Source organism: Spodoptera frugiperda, chromosome 22, assembly GCF_023101765.2.
Source record: "Spodoptera frugiperda isolate SF20-4 chromosome 22, AGI-APGP_CSIRO_Sfru_2.0, whole genome shotgun sequence".
In the NCBI taxonomy this organism is placed as follows: Eukaryota; Metazoa; Arthropoda; class Insecta; order Lepidoptera; family Noctuidae; genus Spodoptera; species Spodoptera frugiperda.
In genome coordinates this window covers 5,120,766-5,134,159 of record NC_064233.1, presented here as the reverse complement: position 1 = coordinate 5,134,159, position 13,394 = coordinate 5,120,766, and the positions used below count along the sequence as shown (strand labels likewise).

General features: G+C 38.8%; 1 protein-coding gene across 7 annotated transcripts in view; it reads left to right on the top strand.

Annotated features, from left to right (window-relative positions):
- LOC118279685 (cullin-1) overlaps positions 1 to 13,394 on the top strand; it is a 51,560-nt gene that overhangs the window by 26,285 nt on the left and 11,881 nt on the right. For 2 of the 7 annotated variants that reach the window (XM_050702347.1, XM_050702348.1), the window contains exons 3-12: positions 419 to 501; positions 3,550 to 3,667; positions 4,360 to 4,455; positions 5,273 to 5,422; positions 7,572 to 7,718; positions 8,349 to 8,528; positions 9,937 to 10,071; positions 10,929 to 11,087; positions 11,748 to 11,877; positions 12,505 to 12,638. In XM_050702347.1, coding sequence (XP_050558304.1) covers positions 419 to 501; positions 3,550 to 3,667; positions 4,360 to 4,455; positions 5,273 to 5,422; positions 7,572 to 7,718; positions 8,349 to 8,528; positions 9,937 to 10,071; positions 10,929 to 11,087; positions 11,748 to 11,877; positions 12,505 to 12,638 — 1,332 coding nt within the window. Of the gene's footprint in view, positions 1 to 418; positions 502 to 3,549; positions 3,668 to 4,341; positions 4,456 to 5,272; positions 5,423 to 7,571; positions 7,719 to 8,348; positions 8,529 to 9,936; positions 10,072 to 10,928; positions 11,088 to 11,747; positions 11,878 to 12,504; positions 12,639 to 13,394 lie in introns of all 7 variants that reach the window. The other 5 variants (XM_050702344.1, XM_050702345.1, XM_050702349.1 and 2 more) reach the window with 3 other exon arrangements.

The following is a 13,394-nucleotide window of genomic DNA, read 5'->3' as shown; positions in this document are numbered from 1 at the left end:
GATTCAAGACTGAGGGTTTAGAACGAGTTTGTTTTACGTTGAGCGAAAACGCACCGAGAGTGCGTTGAGGGTTCTGATTGGCCGGTGCGAATAAATCAACCAATCAGAGCGCCCAAAACGCACGTTTTGTTTTTGTTCAACGAAAAGCAAATTCGTACTAAAGGTACTGATTGGCTAGTGCAAAAGAACCAACCAATCAGAGCACCAAACGCACTCTCGTTTCGATCTCGTTTTACATTCGATAAAAGGTACTGTTTAGAAATGCATTGAGCTGCAGCATCTAACTATTTTTTTATCTGGTATCTGGTCTTTCACCACTTTAGGCCCTGACTTACAGGAATTATAACCCATTTTATTAATAAACCAATCGTAGTCACTCTGGACGAAAATATTAAACGTGCGTTATATTTTGTTTCAGATATGGGGCGACTTACAAGAAGGCATCGAACAGGTTTACAAAAGGCAACATATGGAAAAGAAACGATATATGGACTTGTATACGTATCCTTTTTGTCTAAAATGAGTAAAATACAACCCGGGTCTTTTCAAGGTCAGAGTGAATAGGTACTTTTTAAGTCTGTGCGCTCCATCTTCGACCACATCTTCGCTTCGCCATTCTGGCAGTAAGCGGGTTGATGGCCAAACGCAGACTTACCAACAAAAATTGGTTAGTTGGGGATTAATTGCAGTATAAAACAGGCTGGTCGATAGTTTCCGATAAAAAAATCGCTCCATTTTAAGTAGGGCTCATTAATTCAACAGACCTGTTGAATTAATTCGAAAGAGATTTCTTTTTGTGTCACCATGATCGTCATATTAGCTATAGGACGTAATTTGAGAACACAGGCTTCCTCCATTTGCGGATTACCCATTCCGTTACCGGGGGCTCTACCTCGAAAAGCAGGAGTAGTTGTTTTATCAGTAATAGTCTGAAACCCCCTTTCGCCTGACCCTAGACGGCAGAAGTCATTGGATGATTTTCTGCCCTCCCCAATGACTACCAGATCAGGTAGTTAGCGTTAACTGCTTCTAATGGATCTTTTTCATTGAACACGACTAAAATCGACGTACTTACGTAAGTAATTTAATAGGGACCACTGACCATCTGATGAAGTCATATTTGCGCAGTTCGCATTGTTAGAAGATTGGTCGAGGCTTTATTAAATGCACGCTATTGCAATTTTAATGTCGCCATTTGCAGACAACCATAAAAGATGTGCTAATTATTTATTTACGTCAGTCATTTATGAAAGAACATAACTAAATAAGGTATATAAGGTTGCTATCTAAAAATAGCTTAGTTTTCAGGTCTGGAGACCAACAATTAATTTTTACGAAGATTTGCCAAAAAGAACCATACTTGGATAAAAAATCACCTACTATTTTCACGGTCAAATTAAACTCAAGTCAAAATTCACCCAAATCGGTTCAGTGGTAACTTTCCTGAAGGAAAGCAATCACCATATGTATACCCTGTTCACAACAAGCTACCGCAGCTCCTATACGGAACAGGAGTAAGAACGGGTGACTTTTAGTCACTTTTACTTAAAGTGGGATCTGTCATTTGATGATTATGCTCCAACAAAAAAAAAAAAACGTTGCAAAGTTTAGGATACCATGAGCGTTGCAAAAACCCTTGAAAATTCTTAAGTGATCCAATAATAGTTGCATTGGACATTTTTTTAAGTAGGGAAAATCTTGCAATGTTTTTTCTTGCCTTGGGCGAGGCGAGAGCAAGTGTCAGACTCGTACTGACTAAAAACCACCACGTTCCTACTCCTGCTTTTCGAGCCGGAGCCCCGGTAAACCCGCTAGGTAGTCCGCTGCTCCGGGTCAGGGTGCATTGGACAATGACCTACAGTTTTGGAGGAAAACCATGCAAGTTAATGAATACATTACAGCAATAAGACATGAGGAAATCGTTAATATAGATAGAGTAGATACTTCCGTACGGTTTTAGAGGTTATTGGACGCTTAATTGTCAAGTATCTTCCGCTCTTTATGTCATTACATGGTGATATTGCATTTACATGTCTATAGTCTGTGCTTAGTGAGCTATTGGTTTTTTAAATTGACATGGTCACTAACACAATCAGTAGAACTTGAAACGGGAAATGTACCTTGTTTACAAGAAGAAAGTTCGTAAGCGGACACAGTGAGTTTTGTGTGTTGAGAAGTGAATCGAGTTATAAGTGATACAAGTGACAATGGTAGTGGTGTCTTTGGCAAAAAACTAACTAGAAAGAGGGTAGACCGATTTGTCTCCTTATAAACATCCACCCGCATACTCCAGTTCATCCGTGATCATGGCGTTTGTAACAGTGCCGAAATAAAAAAAAATCTATTAGTCCGTCAGTTAGGTACTTAATGAAAAGATATTCGACACGTAATTTTTTTTTGTCATAACTAAGATATATGTTATGAAAAACAATACTTATATAGTTAAAGCGAATCAAAGATTAGGAGTGGGAGCAAATACGTCATTTCTACGTATAAAATGTACCTAGAAGTGATGTCACGCGATATTTTAAATCGATATATCTTCGAAAATATTTGTTTCCGGAAGAAAATAAAAATACGTGTCTAATATTTTCAAATAATCTACGACACAAACCTTAATTAAAATTAGTCATCTACCCAATTATTGTTCCTAGGTACTTGTTTTGAAATTCTCAGAAATAGAAAGCCCAATCGTTTCCATTTTTAGGTAGTATTCGCAATCTCTCCGTTGGTTTCATATGTATGTTTACAAAACAATATAATGCGTGCATGTTTCATTATCAGTCTTTATCACGTGTTATCGTCGTTTTAGCTCTGCTAAACATGTTATTAGACATGACTGCCTGGTGAGCCGAGCTGGTTTAGTTTTACATCTAGAATCTGCATCGTCAAATCGAAATCACTTTGCAACGTCGATTTGTTAAGGTGGGTCTACGCTAGACGAACTGAGCACGAGCGCGTGTCAAGTGTAGACGTATAACGATCACTGTCCTCGAATGTAGTTTTAGAGTGAGCTCGCGGCTCTTGGCGGATATTTTACATCCTTTCCCTATTCTTGGGATATATGAGGCCATTCAACAATCTTTTTAGTTTTTTATAGTAAGCCCTTTGTGTTCGTCTAAAACCGAACGCAGCCGATCACGAAGGAAATGCTCGCAGCGCGCTCGTTCGGGGCTTGTAAGTCGGTCCACACTAGACGAATTGTGTTCGGTTCTCCTAACGAAGAACCTTTAGAAAAGATCGAGGAAGAAATCCCACTGTAATTAAAAAAAAAAATGCCAACTCTCGTCTTTCTTTAATACCGAAATATATAATTATTTAGAATTATTCGAGAAAGCTTTTCTAGTTTCAATAGTCACTGAGACTCATATTCGCCTTCATTTTTGTTTCAAACACCCATTATACCATTATAACATCCCGTTTTCTTCAAAAATCGGGTTTAAAGAATTTTATTTCTCATAAGAACATATACATTGTTCACTTAAAATGAGATACAGAGTTTTCCTTATCTTCTATGACAAAATCAATACTTTCTTAACACGCGAACAGTCACGTATACAACTACTGCACATCGGTCCATCATCAGAGCGCTGCAAGCAGTGCCGGCGGCAGGATCCCCAATAACAATGGCGGCAGGAATACCTTCGGTAGCGGGGGTAAGAAACAGGTGGGTTGCTTTTTGTTTTTTTGGGAATAGTCGACAAACGAGCAGTCAGATTACCTGATGGCAAGCAATCGGCGCACATGAAGACCCGCAACATGAAGTTACAAGGGCGTTGCCGGTGTTTTAGGGGGGGAGGGGGGCATTCGAGTTTTGGAAATGAATTTCGACTCCTGTAACCTAAATTACCCAAAATGTATGACAAGGAGACGGACCAAGAGTCCATGGAGAAGTAATATTAATAAAATATAAATAAAAAAAAAAAATACACAGCGAACAAGCGTTGTTTCACGCCAGTTTTCCGTGAAGTCGTATTATAACTTCGGTCGACCCGGCTCATTGTCCTGAAGCATGGCTGTTCTATACAATAGGTATGTGTTTGTAAAAGCATTCACGACAGCAAAATTTTAATACGGAGATGATGTGAAAGAATATTGTTCATATTTAAGTTTACTAATCTTTACTCCCTGCTTGTCCATTTCTTTTTTTTTTTAATGTGTAAACCGGTAAACGAGCAAAGGAGTCACCTGATGGTAAGCAATCGCCGCCGCCCATGCACATCCGAAACTCCAGAGACGTTACAAGTGCGTTGCAGGCCTTGGAATTTAAAGGTTATTGGGGAAACGGGGTTTGGGAAAGGGAGCAATTGGCTTTACTGTAAATCTAATTATTTAATATAGTTTGTCTTTCCATTTCAGAGTGGTCACGTCCAGGGCGGAGCGCAGTTGGTCGGGCTCGAATTGTACAAGAGACTGAAGGAGTTTCTGAGGCTCTACCTGGTTAATTTGCTTCAGGTATGTTCTGATTCCCTGGTACTTTGTACCATATACCTACATCTTTTTTTTTGAGGGGGGAAAATCATCCAATGACTTTTCCCGCCCTGGGTGAGGCGGGAGGGAGTGTCAGACTCTTACTGACTAAAAACCACCCCGTTCCTTCTCCAGCTTTGAGCCGGAGCCCGGTAACCTTTTACGTTGTCCGCGGCTCCGGATGTACCATATACATCTAGAGGTATTATGTGATATGCCTAAAGGAGTAACACACTCCTCTAAACTTTTAGTGAATGTCTAGTGGTAGCTTGATAATGGAATTACTGGCCACTACAACGGGAATCAAAGTCTTCTTTTACCTCTATGACATCCCGATCCTTCTGCCAATCGTGGATATTATGGCCATAGGAATTTGAGTTCGATTCTTAAATCAGACAACTTATTACTGAATATTTTTTTTTATATTCGATAATGTTTAAAAAAAAACATGACTTATTAACTGAGTCCGTTTCCACCAGTGCTAAGCTATGTGTACCAATGAATATGATTGGTGGAAGCCAAACGCATCCACAGCAACGTAGTATAGCACATTTCTGGTGGAAAAGCACACTGAGAGTGATGAAAGCACCCTCAGGGAGGTGAAACAAGCCCTTATTGTCTGATTATTTACCTTTTTTATTTAACGTTGATAAGTCTGCGTTTGGCCACCAACCCGCTTACTGCCAGGACGGCGAAGCGAAGATGTGGCCGAAGATGGAGCACACAGACTTAAAAACCTACCTATTTACTCTGACCTTGAAAAGACCTCACATAAATTAACTTAATTTTTATTACTTTTCAGAATGGCGCGGAACTAATGGGCGAGGACGTGTTAGCGTTCTACACGAAACAATGGGAGGAGTACCAGTTCTCTTCCCGTGTGTTGAACGGCGTCTGCGCATACCTCAACAGGCATTGGGTTAAGCGTGAATGTGAAGAAGGACGGAAGGTGGTATGCTTATTTGTCTATACATTCATACTATTACATTCTTCAAACACACATTTACCAGGTCTCGGATTCGATTTCTCGTTATGTGAGTAATAAAAAACGTTTTGGAATTTATTAGTTTATCGGTTTCGTTGCTGTTTTGATTTTTTGCTTTTTGGTGGGGACGGCAGCTCGTTGAAGTATACCAAAATATATCTTACATAGTAGTTAGTAGAGTTTGGCTGCTATGTCATTGAAATTAGTTACTGATCTCAACATAAAATCCTTGAATTGAGATCGATTTCTACTTGGACTATTTGTCAAAAATTCAAATCGATTTAGAAATTTGGGCATGGCGGGCATAGTGGCATACAGCACATTATTTAATGGCGTCATTGATCACAAAATCTGTCCCATGCCTGTCGCTATTTTCAGATATGAATTTCAATAAAGATTTAGAGTTACACAAATGACTCTAGTTCAGCATGAAGTTTGCTTAACGAACTACCAAAAAAGTTTAATTTTTATACTGATAGCACATGTCTAAAACATTTCTTTAAAAAAATGCCAGGTAATGGTGATAGTGTAAACAACGAATTTTAACTCTATTTTCTAAATGAAAAGGTTGAAATACTATAACAGTTAGTTCAGACTAACAGTCCTCAGTTGCCTATCACAAAATGGGGTATTTTGATGAGCTGCTGTTTATAAAAAACATCGGCTTTTTAAAATTTTATTATCAATTTTAGTTAATAAGTAATTTTAGTAAAATTTTCTGTTAAATTTTCACATTGCTGTGGTGTGTATTTGCAATATTTTTAATTAAACTTAAAATTCTAAATTACACAATTTTGTTTGCATGCTGCTATCTCCTTTAGTGGAGACAGAAAGACTTAGTAATAATTCTTATTATTATATGATATTTAGTATTTATAATCTTAATTCTTTGATAAAGGACAATGCTCAGATTATCTTTCCAAAATTTTATAGATTGCTCTTTATAAAGACTTTTTAATTCAGGAACATAATTCTATACCGTAACCGTACCGTGTAGTAGTATTAGTTTGCTTTACGTTGAACGAAAACGAAACGAGAGCGCATTTTAATTAACCAACCAATCAGAGCTCTGTGCGCGCTCGTTTCATTTTCGTTCTGTTCTCTGATTAGTTGGTGAATTCGCGCCGACCATTCAGAGCGCCGAACACGCCCTCGTTTCGTTTTTAAAACTAAAAACTTAACGTAAAGCAAACTCGTACTAAGGGGTATTGTACAAGTAATTTAAAATCACACCTTAATTAATATATTAAAGATATAGGTACTTCGTTTTTGTATTACTCTAGACATTTTTTAAGAAATACCAATTTTGACACAAAAAATAACACTTTATAACTCACACTCACAATTTATAATCACAATAATAAAAGGACGCATGGAGACCTTTGCCCTGCAGTGGGACAATCATGGCTGAAATCTAAATGTAACTCACAATCAACCTATTGATCACTGCTGACCAAACGCCTTTCGGACATTGGCTCGCTCGCCTAAACCAACCAATCAGAGCGCCAAACGCTCGCGTTCCGATTACTTTAAACGTAAAGCAAGCCTTTATAACTCCAACTGGGCAATCAAGTATGGAGAATATAGCAATCTTCTCCTGGTCTGTGTGATACTTTATAGGCAAAATATGTGTGACTAATGAATGTAAGATCTTTTAAATTGAGCTTTGGTGATGATTTTACCACCTATGTTTACTACTGTCCTATATTAAATTGGAGCTTACACACGACTATTAAGAAAAGTTATGCTCCGCAACATGTCTATTGTTAGCAAAGTAATATGTTTATAGGTTGGTAATACCGTTGTTTCGTTGGTAATATATACCTGTTATAAAATAAAAGAAGTGTGTGTGTCTGACTCTTGAAATAAAACAATATCACTCCTAGCTGTTTTTACGTTGTTTTTTTTACTTATATGTCAAGAGTGTCGCGGGTTCGAAACCTGCACGAAACAATTCATGTCTGTGTGTCATGCTTATGCAAAATTGTATCTTTTAAGTTTATTTTTAATTCATTTAGCATGTCTCTCGATAATAGTCTAGTAACCAAACCTCTCCCTAATCTTTGAGCATTGTCCCAAATCCAGCAGTGAGATATAATATACGTTTATTGTCCAGGGTATATACGAGATTTATCAACTGGCGCTCGTCACTTGGCGTGACCACCTGTTCCAACGGCTCAACAAGCAAGTCACCAACGCCGTGCTGAAATTGATCGAGAGGGAACGCAATGGCGAGACTATCAACACGAGGCTTGTCTCAGGCGTAAGTTATAATTTGTATTAATTTGGGTTATATGTAATTTAAGTGCCCAATAACATAAAAAAGGAAATGTAAAGAGTCATGATGCATTATTTATTTAATGAAATAGAACGATACATTTTGTATGTCCAATGTAAATCCAATTACACTTGTCAACACCTTATAAAAATTCAATAAATACAAAATTTTGACAATTAATATTAGTTCATTCATCCACCTCTTTCGCAAAACTTAAGCATTCCAACAAAAATAATCTTCTTTCGCTCTAAAACACGTCACACTCTCTCTTGGGTTTAAATTTTGGCTTACTCGGATGTGTTCAACTAGTTTTGAGGTACGATTGAGGCTCATAATCATAAGTTTTCGAGGGTGCTCGAGCATATTCAAAGTCCGATTGGGGCTCATAAACAAAATTAGGACGTTCAATGAGTAGTGCAATATGCATATGAATTTTTGTTTGTAAACTCACTCATGATGCAGGAGAAAATCCTAATATTGTGGAGGTTTATTTAAAAAGATATACTTTAAATTTCACTATAGTTATTACACATCGAAAAGTAACATAACAATAGTTTTTCTATTTAAATCTACATACCCAAAAAAAATATCCTATATAATTATATTCCCGTCCAGGTAATCAACTGCTACGTAGCGTTGGGTCTGAACGAGGACGAGGCGGCGGCCCGCGGCCAGAACCTGCTGGTCTACAAGGACACCTTCGAGGCCGTCTTCCTCGAGGACACCGAGCGGTTCTACACCCGGGAGAGCACCGACTTCCTCAGAAATAATCCCGTCACCGAGTATATGATTAAGGTATGCGCGTTTTTTTTTATGAAACATCCCGGTAATCGAGCAGACGTATTACCTGATGGTAAGCAATCGCCGCCGCCCATGGACACTTGCAACACCAGAGGCTTTACAAGTGCGTTACCGGCTTTTTGGGAGTTAGGAATTTAACATGTTGTTGTTCGGGAATGGGGATGGGGAAGATTGGGAAGGGGGGAATTGGGCCTTCGGTAACCTCACTCACACAACGAAACAACGCAAGCGTTGTTTCACGTCGGTTTTCTGTGAGGCCGTGGTATCATTTCGGTCGAGCTGGGCCATTCGTGCCGAAGCATGGCTCTCCCACACTTAAAATTTGTTGCGTTGATTAATTCTGTGGTGTCAAGGCAAAAGGGGATAAGTCATAAATTTTGAAAAATGAGTTAATGACACAGTTGGATGAAATAAATGAATTAGTTTTACGGTAAAAAGGAGATAAGTCAATTTAAATGGACTTATCCCCTTTTTCTCAAATTAACAGCCACGTAGGTTACTAGTGACCTACGTTAGTGGAAGATTTGCCTTCAACAGTTTTCTAATGGCAGTTAAAGACTTAAAATTAACTTTATTACTGATACGACTTTCAAGGTGAAGACGGATTTCATATGAATAGGCTGGTAACGCAGTTGTGTTAGCTCTGGTGTTGTGGGTGGCGGGTGGCGCTGATCGCTTACCACCACCAAATGATACCACGTCCTCAGATAAAACTGACGTGAAACAACGCTTGTGTTGTGTGAGGCCCAATTATGCCCCCCCCCCTCTCCTCAATCTTCCCAATTCCGACGTTACCGGAGGGGACTCCGGTAACGTCCCCAATCTTCCTGATCCCCGTTCCCTAACATCCCTAACCTAAAACCCAAAAGGCCGGCAACGCACTTGTAACACCACTAGTGCTTCGGATGTCCATGGGATGCTCGTTAACCGACTTTACTATAAAAAAATCCTTTAACAAATAGCCTTATATTAACAACGAGCTACTTCCGCGCGGTTTCACCCGCTCTGCCTGGCTCCTATTGATCATAGCGTGATGTTTTATAGCCTATAGCCTTCCTCGATAAATGCACTATTCAACACAAAAAGAATGATTCAAATCGGACCACTAGTTCTGGAGATTAGCGCGTTCAGACAAACAAACAAACAATGAAACAAACTCTTCAGCTTTATAATATTAGTATAGATTTATTTATCTTCATTTCATTCGTTAATTTTTGTTCACGAAAGTTCGCAATAAATATAATTGTAGTATGCAACCTGCGAAGTATTTTCGTTCGTTGAATTAGAGTAGGTCCTCTGGTGTTTCGGGTTCCCGGTTCCCCATGGGCGTTTACCAGCTTATACCATAAAAAATCCATTAACAAATAGCCTTATATTAACCATTGTATCTACCCGTCCGCAGGCCGAACAGCGCCTACAAGAGGAGCAGCGACGCGTGCAAGTGTACCTGCACGAGACCACGATGGAGCGGCTCGCCAAGACGTGCGACAGGGTGCTCATTGAGAAACATCTCGAGATCTTCCACGCCGAGTTCCAGGTATGATGGTCATTGCATTATCTTAGCTAGTTGGTTCAGTAATAGGTATGATAAAGTCTTTAATAAAGAGATAGACCACGATGGAGCGGCTCGCCAAGACGTGCGACAGGGTGCTCATTGAGAAACATCTCGAGATCTTCCACGCCGAGTTCCAGGTATGATGGTCATAGCCATTATCTTGGCTAGTTGGTTCAGTAATAGGTATGATAAAGTCTTTAATAAAGAGATAGACCACGATGGAGCGGCTCGCCAAGACGTGCGACAGGGTGCTCATTGAGAAACACCTCGAGATCTTCCACGCCGAGTTCCAGGTATGATGGTCATCACCATTATCTTAGCTAGTTGGTTCAGTAATAGGTATGATAAAGTCTTTAATAAAGAGAGAGACCCCTTAGTATGAGTTTGATTTACGTTTAAAGTAATCGAAACGAAAGCGCGTTCGGCGCTCTGATTTGTCGGCTCGAATAAACCCACTGATCAGAGCGTCGTTTAACATAAATCAAACTCGTACTAAGGGTATAGTAATAGTAAAATTGTGTACTTGTAATCATCAATTATAAAATGAAACTCTTAAAATAATTGAGAACAAAGAACAAATTTTAGTGCGTTCAAATCGCGATACATGATATGATGCCATCATTTTAACCGACTTCAAAAAAAGGAGGCATGTTTGACCTTTATGTATGTATGTTTGTACGCGATTATGTCGCGTTTGGCTGAACCGCTTTTGAGCATAGTTTCAGACTTATGAGAAGGCTTTAGGGATATTACCTAACTTAAGAAAATGCAAGCGGTAAAGAAAACCGAACACAAAATATACCTAAAACTAAACACCATTATATTTGCTTCCACCTCAGAAACTGCTTGACGGCGAAAAGAACGGCGACCTAGGCCGTATGTACGGTCTAGTGGCCCGTATACCGGACGGGCTGTGCGAGCTGCGGCGACTACTGGAACACCATATACATGCGCAGGGATTGCAGGCCATTGACAAGTGCGGGGATGCCGCGCATTCTGTGAGTATTGGAATTATTATGTATTTTTGATCGACTTCTCTACATATTTGACTTGAATGTATGTATGTTTGAGCGCGATTATCTCCCGATTGGCCAGACAGATTTTGTTGCGGTTTTCAGAAAAGTGTCATTATACTTAAGAGTAGGAGTTTGGTTGAAGGTTGAAGTTGGTATTTTTAAGCGTAGTTTATTAAATTCTATTTATATTGGGTAATAGGCTGTGGTAAAATTGATTACTAAGTTTTAATCGAAACAATGAATTTAGTTTTCTAACTTAGATTTCGTAATCGAGTACTGATGAATTTTTAATTGAAAAGGTTTCCTCAAAAAACTACTGCAAATAGAACTTACATGGTCTGCCCCTTTTTTTATTTAAATTTCTACAGGAGATGTTTCTTCTCAGAGTACACAATTAAGTAATATCTAATTCATCTGGCTTAATTTTAACGTGGACTTGAATAAATGCTCTATCATTGCCCATTTTGCTAAATTAATAACTTTTACACTTAATTCTTAAGTTATTTACGCACTAAGATTAGATATTTGTGAAGTTTGTGTGCATCAATGTTCATACGACATTCACAGTGTTATTATATCAACGCCGGTCTGATTTCGAACCCGACCGGAACCCATAAAAACTACAACCATTAATACTTTCAGGACCCGAAAGTGTACGTGTCTACGATACTGGAGGTGCACAAGAAGTACAACGCGTTGGTGCTGATAGCGTTCAACAATGACTCCGGCTTCGTCGCCGCGCTAGACAAGGCCTGTGGACGGTTTATTAACAGTATGTTACATTTTTTGTATTTTATCTTAAAAGTACCCTTGACCGATGAGCATGCATGAAAAGACTGATGACTGTTGATGAAGCGAAAGAGGTATGTAAGAGTAGTAGCAATTGGTAGGCTGAGACAATGGACCGCCAATTGCTACTACTCTACTGTTGATGAAGCGAAAGAGGTATGTAAGAGTAGTAGCAATTGGCGTTCCATTGTCTCAGCTTACCCCCATGGTAGACAGGCGTAAAGTTATGTATGTATGTATGTATGTGTTGATGATTTGCGTGAATTTTAAAAATTAGTTTTTGTGTTATAAGCCAGTAAACCCTTAGCGCGCGGCTACAAATCGAAAAAATATATCTACACTTAATAATGAGGAGCGTGGGAATAGAACGAAAAAAATCACGCACATTCTCTGTCGCGAGCGGTAGGGCACGGAAATAGTTTTAATTATATAAGACACAGACAGTTAAAGGGTTATCTGCTGAAAAGCGGGTTTTACATAGTATATGATAATCTCTGCTCACCCTGGACAAGTACAAGCTTATTAAAAATTGTAAAATGTTCCATTATGTAGTATCAAAAGTTTGTTTTAAATTATCAATTTAAACATTTCACCCTTACTGCGTTTCCAGGTAACGCGGTGACCAAAGCGGCGAACTCGTCGTCAAAGAGTCCGGAGCTGCTGGCGAAGTACTGCGACCTGCTGCTGAAGAAGTCCAGCAAGAACCCCGAGGAGGCTGAGCTAGAGGACACGCTTAACCAAGTGGTCAGTCACCTTTATATTGTTATTGTATTATAACTAGTGAGACGTATCTATACTCTACTAGTGGTCGCCTAGTGGCCGAAATTCGACCATATATGATTTAACTTACAATACCACTTAATGTACGTTGAAGGATAATTTTTATTTAATTCAAACTCTTTTATAAAACTCTTTTCATATGAGACGTGAGAATATCATCGCAATGTCTATCGATTTTGACGTTTTGTCAAATACGATCAGATACTATGCATGTGTGTGTAATGTTTTATTTATTGATTTAATGTACTTTATAAGCATTATTTTTGAAAAATATTAGCGTTCTGTACTTCTCCTACACATAAACTATAAGTGTACCAAATTTTATGCTCCTACGTCCGCGCAATTATCGTAAAAAGTGGTCCAAAGTTTTTGCATCACGTATTAATATATAGATATCAGTGGCCAACTTGATTAGACATAAGATCTACTGTTTACTAACGAAATCCTGTACAATTTACGACTTATATACTTCTTGAGATCTTTAATGAAACAGCATAGTAGTGTAGTTAGTAATTACGTTGCGCAATATGGACTATTTATTTATATTTTTTGTCTTGCCACGATCGACTGGACTAATGGTCGCGATCGACCGGTTGACCACCCCTGCTCTATACTATTTTATTATCATATTTAACATATCCATAATTTCCAGCTTTATACTATATGTAAAGCTGAAGAGTTTGTTTAGTTGAACGCGCTAATCTCCTGAACTACTGATCC